The 15,812-nt window shown below is 48.6% G+C and overlaps 1 protein-coding gene across 2 annotated transcripts in view; it reads left to right on the forward strand.

Annotated features, from left to right (window-relative positions):
* HK1 (hexokinase 1) overlaps positions 1 to 15,812 on the forward strand; it is an 88,197-nt gene that overhangs the window by 51,109 nt on the left and 21,276 nt on the right. For both annotated transcript variants that reach the window (XM_011927156.1, XM_011927163.1), the window contains exons 5-9: positions 2,504 to 2,599; positions 3,205 to 3,304; positions 3,405 to 3,588; positions 11,398 to 11,553; positions 14,070 to 14,303. In XM_011927156.1, coding sequence (XP_011782546.1) covers positions 2,504 to 2,599; positions 3,205 to 3,304; positions 3,405 to 3,588; positions 11,398 to 11,553; positions 14,070 to 14,303 — 770 coding nt within the window. The remainder of the gene's footprint in view (positions 1 to 2,503; positions 2,600 to 3,204; positions 3,305 to 3,404; positions 3,589 to 11,397; positions 11,554 to 14,069; positions 14,304 to 15,812) is intronic.

Genomic DNA, 15,812 nt, shown 5'->3' on the forward strand with positions numbered 1-15,812 from the left:
GGGGTTTTGCCATCTTGGCCAGGCTGGTCTCAAACTCCTGACCTTAGGTGATCCGCCCGCCTCGGCCCCTCAAAGTGCTGGGATTACAGGCGTGAGCCGCTGCGCCCGGCCAGGCTCTGTTTTAATGCTTCACCGGTAGCGCACATAATCTTCAAGCATCTCTATGAGTTAAGTGCTTATGATTCCCGCTTTACAGATGAGGAAACTGAGTCTCATAGGGGCTAAGAACCTGTCCAAGGTCACCTAGCCAGGAAGATTCCGTGCTCATAACTGGTCTACTTTGCTGCAAGATAGTAGCATTTGGGCTCAGGGCACCTTCCATACTTGCAGGGAGCACTCCTGGGTTCCTTTATGCCTTTAGGGTAAGCGCGCTTTCCTGGGCACTGCTTCCTGTGGCTGGAACCCTTACATCTGTATAATTTGTGGAGTCAGCAGGAAGGGGCTTGAGAGCCCAGCAGACCAAGATGAACACAGAGGTTTCCCCAGGGTCAGAGGGCTTATTAATGGTAGGTCTTGGACCAGGGTCCCAGGCCCCACCTCCTATCCAGTGCTCCGCCCACCTCCAACATGTCTAAATGCCTCTGAGATGTTCTGTCTGACCTGTTATGCTTTCAGGAAGCTGTGGCCATATGTAGACTCTTACTCTGATTCTGGTATCTGAGAACGCCCCTCCAAGGAGTTCAGATCAGTTTGGCCTCCACCGTGTCCTTCCAAACCCTTTGGCAAGGCCTGTTGTCAGTACGAGCTTCCCTTGGCTTTTGAGAACTGAGACATGAGTCACTCCCCCTTCCCTTGTGAGAGGTGGGCCTGGGATGAAGAGACTCTGGTGGACTGTGTTTCACCGTTGTTCACGTGTGCTCTCTGCAGCTATTAAGTGAGTGCCATCCCTGTGCTGGGCATGAGCTAGGCCCTGGGAGAGAATGGCCAGAGTGTATTTATTTTGTATTCCTGCACTGCTCAGGTTAAATGTTACCGTACAGTAGGTCTTATAACAGCAGGTGTAGCCTGTTCCCCATGAAGGCACAGCCTTCCAGGGACAGAAGTGTTGCAGGAGGTGGGAGGGAATGACCTCATGGGCACGAGAGCCTGCAGGGTGGAGCAGACATGCCCGGGAGGGGGCGATGTGAACAGAGAGGAGCCGAAGGTTGGGGGCATCCCACCTGCCAGCCTTCACCCCCTCCAGAAAATGCTTCTTAGGCTGGGCCAGGGTACTTGCAGTGGTGCCAGTGGAGCACAGACCCTCAATTTCCCATCCAGAGGCCTGTGCATATTACCCCTTAGGGCTGGCTGAGACCTTCAAGATTGTCCACTTCCAGATCAGCTCCCTGATTCTAGAGGAGCAGAGTGAACTTCAGAAGAGTGAAGGAAACTGCACAGCAGGAAATGGGCAGACAGTATGAAATAGGACCAGGTCTCCAGATTGCCCGCCCCACTTTTGTCCCATAACACCTGGTTCTCTGAGGCTTTGGAGGAAGAGGGCTGGTTGAGAGGAGGCAGACAGTGTCCAGGGCTTTTGCAGTTCCTGACTTAGTTGCTACTGAGCAAAGAACCACTAGTTCTCATCAAGGGCTGCCCTCCCCGGTGCATGCTCCAGTCTGTGTGGCTCCCACCATGAGCTGGGGCAGGGCCCATGTGCTCAGAATCCTATCCCGGAGCTGCCTCTGCAGGCCTGCAGGGCCTGGACCGCGGATCTTCCAAGCCTGCTGCATTTATAGTCACTTGTCCTATTCAGAGTAAAACAGCAAGTATAACAATTATTTTTCTGTTCTCATATCTTTTTAGTTTTTTTTTTTAAGAACACAAAAGCAATATGTAAAACTATCAAAGTAGGATACAATTATGGAATGTTTACCATTGGATGTCTATCCTTGATGTTTCTCCGCTAATATGCAAAGTGAAATAGGATCATACTATGTAAATAGGGGAGTCACCACTTACAAATGGAGGTTAAGTCCCAAAGCTGGTGAAGAGGCACAATGTATAGTCCACATCATTCCCTAAGTGTATGGGACCTGGCTCGTAAAAGCTCAGCAGCCAAGACTCATCTTAGCATTTTGTTTCTCTTTCCAGTTTGGCTCTGGCTTTCTTTTCCCAGGGCTGTGGAAGCCAGGGTCCGGTTGGGAAGTGGGGAAGGGGGCCAGGGATTTCTCTTGCTCCCTTTTTAAATAGATCTGGCTGCGCAGTTGGCATCCAGTTAGATTGGCAAACCATGTGGCATTACTGTCCCCACATCCACTTGCTTTCTTCTGGAGTGAGCTGGATATTGTGAGCAGTTTTCTCCCCACTCTATCTTCGCCCCCAGAGAAGCCCATTGTGTGGATGATCCAGAGATAGAAAGGAGTCTGGGCTCCTCTGGGCCCCTCCCCCAGCCCAGCATGATCTGGGAGGAGCCACTTGGCCCCTATGGGCCTCTGCTTCATCCCTGACCTGGAGCAATGCCCAGGGCCTTGGGGTGCTGGAGGTCTCCCAGCCCTTATCCAGCCCCATCCGTTCTTCTTTGCAGGCCATCCTGATCACCTGGACAAAGCGATTTAAAGCAAGTGGAGTGGAAGGAGCGGATGTGGTCAAACTGCTTAACAAAGCCATCAAAAAGCGAGGGGTAATTTCTCCTGGGCCCTCTGCCTCAGCCATGCAGGAGTGTGGGGAGCAGGGCTGCATTCTAAAACAGACCAGTGCCCTTCCTGGGGGGCAGTAGTGTCAAAGCCTGAAGACCCAGGCAGGGGAGGGTTGAGGATCCCCAGTGTGGAATGGTGGGGATGGGGATGGTGCAAAGCGCAGCTCTTGGAGGTGCTGCCTGAAGGACCCAGGCCTGGAACAGGGGGCTGCCTCCTGACAGGAGTGCTGGGCTATTCAGGGAGTGAGTGTCACAGATGCAGCCTGCTGTACTCAGAACAAGGGCAGAGGAGCCCGCCTTATCCGGGACATGGACCTCCTGCGGAGGTTTGCAGAGGAATGTAGCTCCAAGAGTAAAATCCTCACTGCCCAAAGACTCTTAAGCCAGGTAATTAAGGGAACTATAAGGTTTTCATAACTTGATCACCATGCTGTGATCTAGTTAATTTGAGTATCAGCTGTAATGAAACCAGCACCACTCACAAAAGCAGGGGTTCTGAAAACGGGAGCACTCCTGCCGAGCACTGTTAAGGTGTGTGATCTCTGCTTCCATGTGTGAGTGGACAATGACACCCCATTATCTGTCCCCAGGACTATGATGCCAACATCGTAGCTGTGGTGAATGACACAGTGGGCACCATGATGACCTGTGGCTACGACGACCAGCAGTGTGAAGTCGGCCTGATCATCGGTAACGTATCCCCTTTGCCCATCCATTTGTTCGGCCCATCTTTCCAGGTGGCTCTGCACCCTCGTCGTGTGGCCATAGCTTCTGATCTTGTCCTGCCCAGGTACTGGCACCAATGCTTGCTACATGGAGGAACTGAGGCACATTGATCTGGTGGAAGGAGACGAGGGGAGGATGTGTATCAACACGGAATGGGGAGCCTTTGGGGACGATGGATCATTAGAAGACATCCGGACAGAGTTTGACCGGGAGATAGACCGGGGATCCCTCAACCCTGGAAAACAGCTGTGAGTCTGTTTTGACTTTTGCTTCTAACCACATATGTGACTTAGGGGACATTTAATGAAAGATTTGGGACGGGAGATGAAAAGGGCATAAAGCCAAGTGATCACAAACAGAAAAGCCTGTCACATTTTTTTTGTTTTTGAGGCGGAGTCTTGCTCTGTCACCCGGGCTGGAGTGCAGTGGTGCGATCTCAGCTCACTGCAGCCTCCACCTCCCGGGTTCAAGTGATTCTCCTGCCTTAGCCTATAAGTAGCTGGGATTATAGGCATGCACCGCCATGCCTAGGTAATATTTTGTATTTTTAGTAGAGACGAGTTTCACCATGTTGGCCAGGCTGGCCTCAAACTCCTGACATCAAGTGATCCGCCTGCCTCAGCCTCCCAAAGTGCTGAGATTACAGGCATGAGCCACCGTGCCTGGCCTAAAGCCCATCGAATTTGCATTATTTATTGCTCCTTGTTTGGTGAGATGCACAGCTGTAGAGTCTGTAACTGAAAAGCACTTTTAAAATAATCTTTTCTTTGTTTAATTACACTATGATTGTATCCTTGTAAAACATCATGACAATGAAAAGCACGGAACCATGGATGCATCTTGTTGTGGAGCTCACAATGAACCTATCCAATGGGGAATGGGGCCAGAGTTGAGCAGGTACTGGTGGTCAGGGGAGGAGATCAAGAGGTGAATGGGAGCCCAGGAGCTCAGTAGCCCCTGAGAAAAAAAAAGTTCTTAAATTATCCCCTGCTGCACAAAAATTAATAATTATGAATGGTTCAAAAATGCTCCCCCAACAAAGCACAGAAACATTAGTGTAAATGTAAGGCTTAAAAAATTTCTCTATGTAGTCATGAGTGTTGCTGTTCATGGTAAGAGAGGCCACATGGTATGCGGGGCATTTAAGGGAGATGAGTGTCTGTTCATTCATCACATATTTATTGAGCACTTACTATGTGCTGAGATCTGTGCTAGGCTCTGAGAATCCAAAACAGCACCTTCCCTCCCAAGATTTGCAATCTAGATGGGGAGGTAGGCCAGACATGCAAATATCTGTTGTGCAGAGGAGTCGGGGTAAGAAGAGTATGAGTCATATAGACGTTAGGGAGAACGGAGAAGCAACCTTCTTCAATGTCAAGCATGAGTAGACACATCAGAGTTGATAAAGAACATCAGACTTACAGGCAGGTTGTTTTTGGCTGTGGAAAGCTCCTGGCTACAGAGGTGAGAGTGATACTATTCAGGTTAGAGCGGGTATTGCTTTCTCTGAGCCACTTATTTCCTGAAGTGCCTGCTCACATTTCTCTGTGATGCTGCCATGCTACTAGCTCTCTCTAATCTACCCAGCCTCCTAGCAGCTTTATCCCAGAGTTGGATGCTGTCAGCCTACAGGGAGATGTTCACTGACTCTGTAGACCTAATAGCCCTTATCCTGATGCTAGAGGGAAACAGGAGTTTACTAGCCATGTTGAAATGCATCACCCAAAAGATCTCAATACTGCAAGCTGGACAGTTGGCCTTTCCACCTGAATTAATGGATTTTCATCAGTGGCAAGCTCCCCACCACTGGAGGTGGCAGCGGCGAATAAACTAGGTTTCTCAGTGAGGGAATTCCCAAGTTCTTACACCCAGAGTTGAGCATCTCCGTTGCAGGCTGAGACTATGGCACCAGCTTGGTGACAAGGGACCCCAGTTCCAAAGCTCTGACAAAGGTTTTTTTTAACCACACACCCCACCCCCACCCCGCCCAGTCCATTGACCTGACCCCACTGCCATCAAGTTATTACTGTGCCTATTTGTATGTTTCACTGAAAAGCCTTGAATATGCTTGATGGGAGTGCTGCTCAGGCACCTCTGGGGGTATTCTGTGACACATGGCATGTATACCCTATTTCATCTCTAAAATTCTCAAATCTCCACATTCCCAAGCGCACGTGACCCCAAAGGGTTTCAGATAAGAGGTTATGTACTTGTAGTTACTATCAGTCACTTAATGAGAAGTCTCTTTTCTTAGAAGTGCAAGTGGGGCATGCCACTTGTGGTAACTGAACAGGTAATGCCCAGGCCCTTATCCTTGGCCTGAGTTTGGGAACCCTGCATGGCTTGGGTGTAAACTTGGATCTCTCTGCTGTTCATTGATGTATTTCTGAATTTTTCAGAGATTAACTGTATCCCAAGGCTGAACTATAAACTGTGTTTACGGTTGGCTTGCAATAAATATATTTGGGATGGATGGATGGATGGATGGATGGATGGGTGGATGGGTGGTTGATGATGGATGAGAGATGAGTGGGTGGCTAAATGTGGGTACAGGTGAGAAAGTGAAAGGTTGGGGCAAAGTCTCTTTTCTAGAATATGTTTCTCAGTTGTATTAGTCCATTTTCACACTGCCTATAAAGACATACCCGTGACTGGGCAATTTACAAAAGAAAGAGGTTCAGTGAACTTACAGTTCCACGTAGCTGGGGAAGCCTCACAATTGTGGTGCCAGTCATGTCTTACATGGATGACAACAGGCATAGAGAACTTGTGCAGGGGAACTCCTCTTTATAAAACTGTCCGATCTCATGAGACTTATTCACTATCACGAGAACAGCACGGGAAAGACTTGCGTCCATGTTCAGTTATCTGCCACCGGGTCCCTCCCACTACAACGTGGGAATTCAAGGTGTGATTTGGGTGGGGACACAGCCAAACCATGTCACCAGTTTACTGCGTACTGTAGGTCAGGTCTCATTGAGCACAATTCCAAGGAAATCACAAATTCCCAAGTTGTGTCACGTATTCCTGGAAATAGGCTGTAAGTTAAAGAGTTTTTTGCCTGAGCAAATTTTTGCTGTGCCCCCAGCCTTCTATCTGAATCTTTTGATCTTCCCTATGTCTTTTTTACATAGAATGACTAGTTCTTGAAAGTCATTTTATCTTCTTTGTGGCAGGGAAAGATGTTTCCTCCATTTGACTGATGGGAAAATTACAGCCCTAGAACAGGACAGAGGTGGCCCAAGACTCATTGTTGGCGTGTGGTCTGGTGTAGGTTTGGGGATTTTTGCCCTGTTTGAAAGTTTGAGGTTTTCAGAGTGAGCTTCCAGAATCTCTTCTCATTGGTAAAAAGAGGTTTGTTATAAAGAGGCATTTTTTTTTTTTTTGAGACGGAGTCTCGCTCTGTTGCCTGGGCTGGAGTGCAGTGGCCGGATCTCAGCTCACTGCAAGCTCTGCCTCCCGGGTTTATGCCATTCTCCTGCCTCAGCCTCCCGAGCAGCTGGGACTACAGGAGCCAGCCACCTCGCCCGGCTAGTTTTTTGTATTTTTTAGTAGAGACGGGGTTTCACCGTGTTAGCCAGGATGGTCTCGAACTCCTGACCTCGTGATCCGCCCGTCTCGGCCTCCCAAAGTGCTGGGATTACAGGCTTGAGCCACCGCGCCTGGCCAAAGAGGCATTTTTTTTTTAAATCATTTATGGAGAAAAACCATCAGGGAGGATTTAGGGAAGTGACTTTTCATCTCTGAGTACACATTAGAGTTACATAGGGGCCTTTAAAAAAAATACTGATGTCCAGGCATCCTCTCACCAGTGACTCTGTCAGCTTGGGTTGCCCAGTCCTCAGTATTGTAAAAGCTCCCTGGGTGATTCCCATTTTTAACCAGGGTTTTTTGTTTTGTTTTGTTTTTGAAACAGATTCTTGCTCTGTCACCCAGACTGGAATGCAATGACGCAGTCTCAGCTCACTGCAACCTTTGCCTCTCGGGTTCTAAGTGATTCTCCTGCCTCAGCCTACCGAGTAGCTGGGATTACAGGCGTGCTCCACCACATCCAGCTAATTTTGTATTTTTAATAGAGATGGGGTTTCACTATGTTAGCCAGATTGGTCTCGAACTCCTGACCTCAGGTGATCCACCCGCCTCAGCCTCCCAAAGTTCTGGGATTACAGACGTGAGCCACCGCACCCGGCCATTAACCAGGTTTTAAAATCTCTCAGTGTGTTAGATTTGTGCAAAGCTTCTCAGTGCCCAAGTGGGCTCTAGACTATCAATAGCTGCTCATTCCATTTGCTTTGATTGAAGTTAGCATTTAACTGAGTACCTACTGTATACAGTGGACAGGGAGGACATTGTCATCATAGCTCTGTGGCTCCCACCTTCATTAGTGGTTACTGCATTTGGGAGGCAGCAGAGGAACCTGCTTTGAGTATTCAGGCCCCACCTTGCCCCAGCGTCAGAAGGTCTGTTTCTAAAAGGGATCAGTCTTTTGGCTTCCTTCGTCTCACCCTTATATTCCAGGCCTTTGATCTTCTTGCCACATGCTTGTCTTATACTGTGGAGTTAGCCCCACCTTTTACTTCATTTTAAATTCTCCTTCCCTTTTTGTTTCCTTGAGCTTTTTTTTTTTTTTTTTTTTTGAGGGTATCACTCTGTTGCCCAGGCTGGAGTGCAGTGGTGTGATCTTGGCTTACTGTAGCCTTGAACTCCAAGGCTTAGGTGATCCTCCTGCCTCAGCCTCCTGAGTAGCTGGGACTACAGGCACCCGCCACTTTGCCCAGCTAGTTTTTTGTATTTTTTAGTAGAGACGGGGTTTCACCCTGTTAGCCAGGATGGTCTCGATCTCCTGACCTCGTGATCTGCCCGTCTCGGCCTCCCAAAGTGCTGAAGTGCTGGAATTACAGGCTTGAGCCACTACACCCGGCTTAATTTTAAAATTTTTTGTAGAGACTGAGTCTCCCTATGTTGCCCAGCTGGTCTCGAACTTCTGGGCTCAGGCAATCCTCCTGCCTCAGCCTCCCAAAGTGCTGGCATTACAGGTGTGAGCTACTGCACCTGGCCTGCTTGGACTTCTTGCTCTTCTGCTCTTGCTCTGTGTTGTGTCTGGAATCTCTGGGATCTTGAATCCTTTTTCCCTGTGATTCTTTATCACATCCTTCAAACTGCAGAGCACCCACCCCACACAGCAACACAGCAACAGCAGTGACTGCAACAGCAAACACTGGTGGTCGGTGGTTGGGAGAGCTCTTTGGCCTGGATGGTGGTTGAGTAACTGCGCGCCTTCAAGTCAGCACCCAGATGCCTTTTCTTTTTGTGGTTCTGCTGCTCCATGGAATCTCTCGGCAGCTCCAGTCCTGGTTTGCTTGGCCATGGGCCTCTGCTCTTTTCTTTCCTTGGGCTTCTAGTTGAAGCAGACCCAGGGTGCTGAGGGCTCCTCATTGGTGTGCAGGTCCTTGCCCATGACTCCTCATGGTTGATGATGCTTCCCTCCCCCATCGCAGCCCTGCTTGGGCCCGCCAGCAGGCAGAGTGGTTGGAACCCTGCCGCGCTGCCTCTCACTGCCTATCTGTGGTCGTAGGTGTCTGACTGCCGAGACATCTGGGCATTACCTGTTCAGTTATCACAGGTGGCATGCCCTGAGAGGCAGATCATGATTTGCTGGATTTCATTAATTTCACTTGAGCAGATGGGAAGCAGGCTGTTGGAACAGGAGCCGGTCTCCGTGAGCCTTGGTTTGAACAGAGAGAAGCTCGTGAGAGGTGCTGTTTGCTTGTTCTGCTGCTCTAACAGGGCCTTTAGGGACTGGGAAAGGACAGACCGTGGCCATAGGCCTCTATCTGGAAAAGGGGGTATCACTATTCATGTATGTAATAGGCCATGTAGAAAAGGGAGCAGATTGTTCTGGGCGTCTTTAGAAGGCAGAGTGAAAAGCAGCAGGTAGAGGGTGCCCAGAGGCTGATGTTAGCCCATCCTAAGGGGAATGCCCTTTCTCTCGTCACACTGCCAAACAGGGAAGGCTGCCTAGGGAGGAGAACAGGCAGACAGGCTGGGGTAGGGGTGGTCCTAGGTGGCTGCTAGCATGATAGTGACAGCTAACATTGAATGACACTGTCCATGAGACAGGCAGAAATGCACAGTGGTTAGGAGTACAACGTCTGGTGTTAGATCTAACTGGATTCAAAATGTGGATTTGCCACTTGTTAGCCCTGTCCATGGGTAAGTTATATAACCTTTCTGTGCCTCTGTTTCCTCATTGGTGAAATGGAGATAATTCTTATGTCTCCCTCCTAGGGTTGTAACGAAGATGAAATAAGTTAATACAGGTAAAGAGCTGGGAAAAGTGTCAGACGCATAGGAAGGGCCACAGGCACTCATTATTTAGCCAGATATTGTCAGATAGTGACCTATATTAACCCATATCCTCCATATAACCTTACAGGAAGGCAGTCAGTATCTCCATTGCACAGGTAGGGAGGCCAAGGTGAGTAGCTCAGTAGTGGCTCTGCCAGGGCTCCACCAGCGCTGTTCCACCCCGTTCGGGGCTACACAGAGGCTGTTCCCACAGGAGCCTGGGGCGGCACCAGACTCAGAAGGGCACTCTCCTGCCAGGGATCCTCTGCCTGGCCGCAGCCAGGTGGTCCTGTCTGGTTCTGTCAGGAGCAGGAACAATGAGGACTGTGTTTTTAAGGAGGCTCTGTGCCCTGTGCTGATGGTTGAGGGCCGGGTGCTCAGGTCTCGGCAGCATCCTTGGCTCCTGGGTGGCTCTGGTTGGAACAGATTGTTTTGCTGTGTCACAGCCAGCTGTGGGTGTGCCAGCTGGGCTCCCTCAGAGGAACGACGGGCTGCTCTGATGTGCGCCCATCTCTTCAATCTGCCCTGCTCAGGGGTTCCTTCTGGCCCCTGGCCAGCCAGGATGTGGGGGCTGAATCTGGCTCACGTATGGCATCGAGCCCTGGTTCTTGCCAGCCCTCGGCTGGGCCTTCAGCAATGCGTGTTGGCTTCTGTCTCTACACCTGGCCACCTCTCCCCTGCAGCATTGGGCTCATTCTGTGATTGGCTGGTGCTTGAACGGGGCTGGAGCAGTGGGGTGAGCCGATTGGCTGTCAGTACTCAGAGACCAGCCCTGGAGTTTAGGGTAACATCAGTTGGGGAGGAGTGAGTTCCTCAAAGCAAATTCTTGATCCTTTTGGCTGGAGAAGGAGAAAATCATGCCAGGGAGGTGCCTAACAAATGTCCTGACAGCGGCCCCAAAGGGAGTGGCTGCCTTTCCCTCAGAGAAGCTGTTTACCCTTTCTGAGCTGGGAAATGGGGACAACACTTCCTCGTCACCTCCTATCCACAGGGCTTGGGGTCTCCCATAGGAGTGGAGGTGAAAGGTCTTTGAAAAGTATAGCATACAAGCCGGGTGCTGTAGCTTGCATCTGGGAGGGTCACTTGAGCCTGTGAGTTCGAAACCAGCCTAGGCAGCATAAGGAGACTCCCCCTCTACAAAAAATTTTAAAAATTATCTGGGCTTGGTGTTCTAGCTACTCAGGAGGCTGAGGTGGGAGGATGGCTTGAGCCTAGCAGGTTGAGGCTGCAAAGTCGAGATTGTGCCACTGCACTCTAGCCTGGGCACAGAGTGAGACCCTGTCTCAAAAAATAAGTAAGTAAATACATACATACATACTTAAAGATAAAAAATAAAAAGTATAGCATACAGTTTAGGAGGAGATTATGATATTTTGCACATTTCTGTCTGAGGCCTTCTTGACATCTGCAATCTAAATCGGAACGCTCCCCGTGCCTTCAGGCAGCCTTCCCTGCCCGCTCCTGCCTATGGTGTTCTCCTAGTCACAGGCATGGGGTCCGGATGACTCCTGCCCTCTCCAGAGTCGTCTTGGCTTCCGATCCCTCTCCCTCTGCTGTTCAGTCACGCAAGAGCATGGTCTTGCCTGCCGCGAGGCTGGGGGCTGGTGAGGGGTGAGTCGGGGCTTCCCATCCCTTTTGTATCTGTCCCAGCCCTCGTGTGTGGGGTGCAGAGGAAGGCTGACAAGTGCCAGTTTGCCTTTCTCCCGCAGGTTTGAGAAGATGGTCAGTGGCATGTACTTGGGAGAGCTGGTTCGACTGATCCTGGTCAAGATGGCCAAGGAGGGCCTCTTGTTTGAAGGGCGGATCACCCCGGAGCTGCTCACCAGAGGGAAGTTTAACACCAGTGATGTGTCAGCCATCGAAAAGTAGGTACCGCCCCCTCAAGGCTTTCTTGGGGTGTTGGGGCAGAGAAGACCAATTGGTCCCCTGTTACTTCTTGAGTCCAAGTTTGGTGGCTTTTCCTTCAAGAGTGTCGTGGCTTTCTGGGTCCGTGTCCCCTCAGTCTTATCTGACCCATCCTGGGCCAGACTCCCTACAGGCACTTGTCACGGTTCATTAAAGTATGACATAGTTAGCCTCAAATGCACAGGTGATTTTCCTGTCTAGCTACAAGAGCAGCTTTCTCTCCCACCCCATCAGCCCATCACCCCCACCCTCCACGCACACTCAGGGTAAGATTAGCGTCTGGGAAGCAGACAATTCGAGCAAGGAGCAAGGAGCTGGTGAAGCCTGGAGCCTGGGTTTTTGTAATTGCACCTTCCACTTCCAGTCTGGAGACCTTCTCCAGACCTTCTCCAGACTGTGTTGAGGGCACTAAGGGCACCTTAGTAACCTCAAGATGTTAATTAGGTGCTTCCTGAAAAAAGACTTCCTTGACCAATAGGATCAGGAATACGGCACATTTATCTTCCATTTTACAATGTTATGGTAAAATAAATACAGACTTACAGTAAAACAGAATAAGAAGTATAAAGTATAGAAAGAATACAGATTTATAGTATCCTCAACACATTAAAGAAAACCAGTTTGCTTTGACTGACTTGTCATTTCCCAGACTTCTTTTGTGCTTGAAACCACCCCTTCCCTGCCACTCACAAATTCTTTCAGGGGAAACCTGTTAACAGCCAGAAATGGGCCCTGGCATGCAAGTTGAGAAACACTGGTTAACAGATGAGACAGGACAGTTAGAAGGAAAGACAGAGCCAGTGAGCAACTAACTGCAGCCCCTTGACATCACAATAAGAAACGTGGGATTCTTTGTCTTAACTGTAACTCACGGCCTTCACGCAGAGAGGGAAGCAGATGACCTTGATCCCGGTGCCAGTCTGATGTAGTCTGGTGCCTCCAAGTCTAAAGCACTCTTGTCTTGTTGCTGGCCTCCGTGTGCAGAAGGCTGTACTCCTGGTTAAGGAGACTCCTTGTAGCCATGTGAGGCCACCTGGATAAAGATAAGGCTAGCTTTGCTGCCATCTTTGGTGCAAGGAATGCCATTTTATCTCTGCACAAAGTGATCATTCTCATTGCTCCCCGTGTGGTCCTAGAAATTTGGATAGAGCCAGTGCTTTATAGCTCTGGTTCCTGGGAGAAGATTTGCATCAGCTCCCTTCGAGGTTAGAGAAGGCAGCTGCTGGAATAGGAAAGGGGTTTATTTGGACCAACTCTTCTGCCATATCCGTGTGCTGGAGTTTGTTTGACGATTACTCTCCTTCAGGAACAGTAGGTGCAAAGCCCTGATAATCAGGGAGCCTTGCTCCTGAGTTTCTAGCCGTCCCTTTTCATGAGTCTCCTGGTCAGTGGCTGGGAAGAAAGGGGAGCAGGAGACTCATGGATTGTCTTGAAAGTCACTGGCCAAGTCAGGAAATGCATGCCTTCCTCTTGGCCTGTTTCTGGTATTGACCCAGCTAGCTCAAGGAAGCATGTATATTATAATAAAGGCTATCTCAAAACAAACAAACAAACAAAAAACTATAAAAAGCATCCTGCAAGAGCAGATGTTAGAGGCATTCTCTAAAATCAGGAGCAAGACAGTATCACCAGTTTCTATTTTGGCATCGTACTGGAGTCTTAGCCAGTGGGTTTTTTTTTTTTTTAAAGAAAAGATGAGAGATAAATTAAAGGTATGAGAATCAAAAAAGAAGTGAAACTGCCTTTATTTGCAAATGGTAAAAGTCTATATGAAATACCCCCAAAATACCTACAGACAAATGAGTAGAATGACGGAAGAGGTTAAAAAGATGTCTGGAGATAAGATACAGAAATCAGTTGTATTTCTATCAGCAATAATAAAAATATATACATATTTTAAAATACTTTTTAAAGAATAATTTTAGATTTACAGGAAAGCTGCAAAGATAGAGTGTATATGTGTTTGTATGTGTATGTATATATATACATGTATGTATACATATATATTTTAAAGACACCATTTACAGTAATAACAAAACTATAAAGTGCTTTGGAATGAATCCAACAAAAGATACACAAAACACATATACAAAAAATTACAAATCAAGGAAGGATGTATAAGCATCCAGGGCAACTCACAGACCTGGAGAGTGGGAGGTTCTCCCGAGCCTCATGAGCCCTGGGTGGTGGCAGCCATTTCTCCACTTGTTCAGAGGCCGCATCGTTTTGCCTCTCCACTTCTCTTCATGGTTCTGGCTTGGGTTAATGCAGGCTGGTACAGTTTTTCCTATTACTACCTGGCATTGCTTATGGAGGAGAACCCTTCCTGGGCTTTTCTCAGGCATTTGACTGTCTTCATCCCGTACCACGCACACATGGTAAGTGGGGCTTTCCCTTTCTAGCACCTTCGAGCCTCAGTGCTTTGCACTGCCTCATGTGGTCCTCAGTGCATCAGTATTGGCCTCTAACTTCACAGGAATAAGGAAGGCCTCCACAATGCCAAAGAAATCCTGACCCGCCTGGGAGTGGAGCCGTCCGATGATGACTGTATCTCGGTCCAGCACGTTTGCACCATTGTCTCGTTTCGCTCAGCCAACCTGGTGGCTGCCACACTGGGCGCCATCTTGAACCGCCTGCGTGATAACAAGGGCACACCCAGGCTGCGGACCACGGTTGGTGTCGACGGATCTCTTTACAAGACGCACCCACAGTGAGTCTGCCCTTTGCTATCATTGGCACTCTGTACCCATTGTGGGTAAGGACCTTCTCCAGAAACCAGACTTTTGTGCCCGGTGAACTTTTTTTGGCAGACAAGACAATGGTGGTCAGGGGCTGTGGCTCATGCCTGTAATCTCAGCAGTTTGAGAGGCCGAGGCAGGAGGAAGGAGTTTGAGAACAGCCTGGGCAACATAGTAAGACCTCATCTCTACAAAAAAATAAATAAATAAATAGCATGCCTAGTTCTGGGCAGCAAGGTCGGTGTTGCCCATTTGGGAAGTATTGCCCTTAGCCGATCCTTGCTGGTATTGTTTCTGCACTCCGTTGTTACCTTGCCCTGTCAAAAGTCGAGATGGAGATTTCTGTAGCTGTCGGTCCCGCTGGGTGGAATGTGTCTGTCTCTCGTCCGCATTTCGTCAGGAGGACCTTGGGTCAGAGGTGTGGTACCCACATTCTTGTTTCAGAAGCTCCTGTTAAAACCCCCCCAAATCCTCAGACTTTACTTTTTCAAACGGGCAGCTTGTCTGTGGTTGGCCTCTGAGAGCTGGAGCTGTAGGAGCTGTAAGTTGACCCCACTGGCGAGGAGGTGCTTTGTTCCCCACACAGCCTTCTGGTCTGTCAGTGGCCCCAGCCAGTCCTCATGCCGTCTCACCTTAGTTTCAGAAGCCACGTTGTCCTGTGAGAACGTGGCTTGTACTTTTTTAAAAGGCTAAAGGTAAATTCTAAGTCGTTATCTAATAAGTTTTAATGATAGCCTGTGACATGATTTTTTTGCACAGGACCTCAGAATTGTTTCCCACTGTACATATAAATATAATGTGCATGTGAAGTACTCACGTCAGTACTGCACCTTCACACCCAGCTCTGGTGATGGCTCAAAGAATGTCGACTGAAATTGAAATAGTCCTGGCCTGGCATGGCAACTCACACCTGTAATCCCAGCACTTTGGGAGGCTGAGGCAGGTGGATTGCTTGAGCCCAGGAGTTCGAGACCAGCCTGAGCAATGTGGTGAAACCCTGTCTCTACAAAAAAAAATCATACAAATTACTAGCTGGGTGTCGTGGTGTGCCTATAATCCCAGTTACTTGGAAGGCTGAAGTGGTAGGATCGCTTGAGCATGGGGGTGTGGAAATTGCAGTGACCTGAGATTGTGCCTCTACACTCCAGCCTGGGGGACAGAGCGAGATCATGTCTCAAAAGAAAAAAAAAGAAAAGAGAGAGAGAGAAATAGTTTTGTGTTGCTGAGGGGATAGGGTTTGAGCCAGGTTAGAAGATGTTATTTGCCAAGGATGTAACTGTATTTTAAAAATATTTTTACAGTATTTGCAAAATTCTTGATAATGAAACTTTTATTAGCCATTTCTTTCTTTCTTTTTTCTTTGTAATTTCTTGGCTAGTTTTTTGGACAAGAAAGCCTAGGGATCATCACATTAGAATTTTTTTAGATTGTAGTAAAATACACATAACATGAAATATATCATTTTTTTTTTTTTTTTTTTT

This window comes from Colobus angolensis, unplaced genomic scaffold (assembly GCF_000951035.1).
Source record: "Colobus angolensis palliatus isolate OR3802 unplaced genomic scaffold, Cang.pa_1.0 Scaffold12, whole genome shotgun sequence".
Classification (NCBI taxonomy): Eukaryota; Metazoa; Chordata; class Mammalia; order Primates; family Cercopithecidae; genus Colobus; species Colobus angolensis.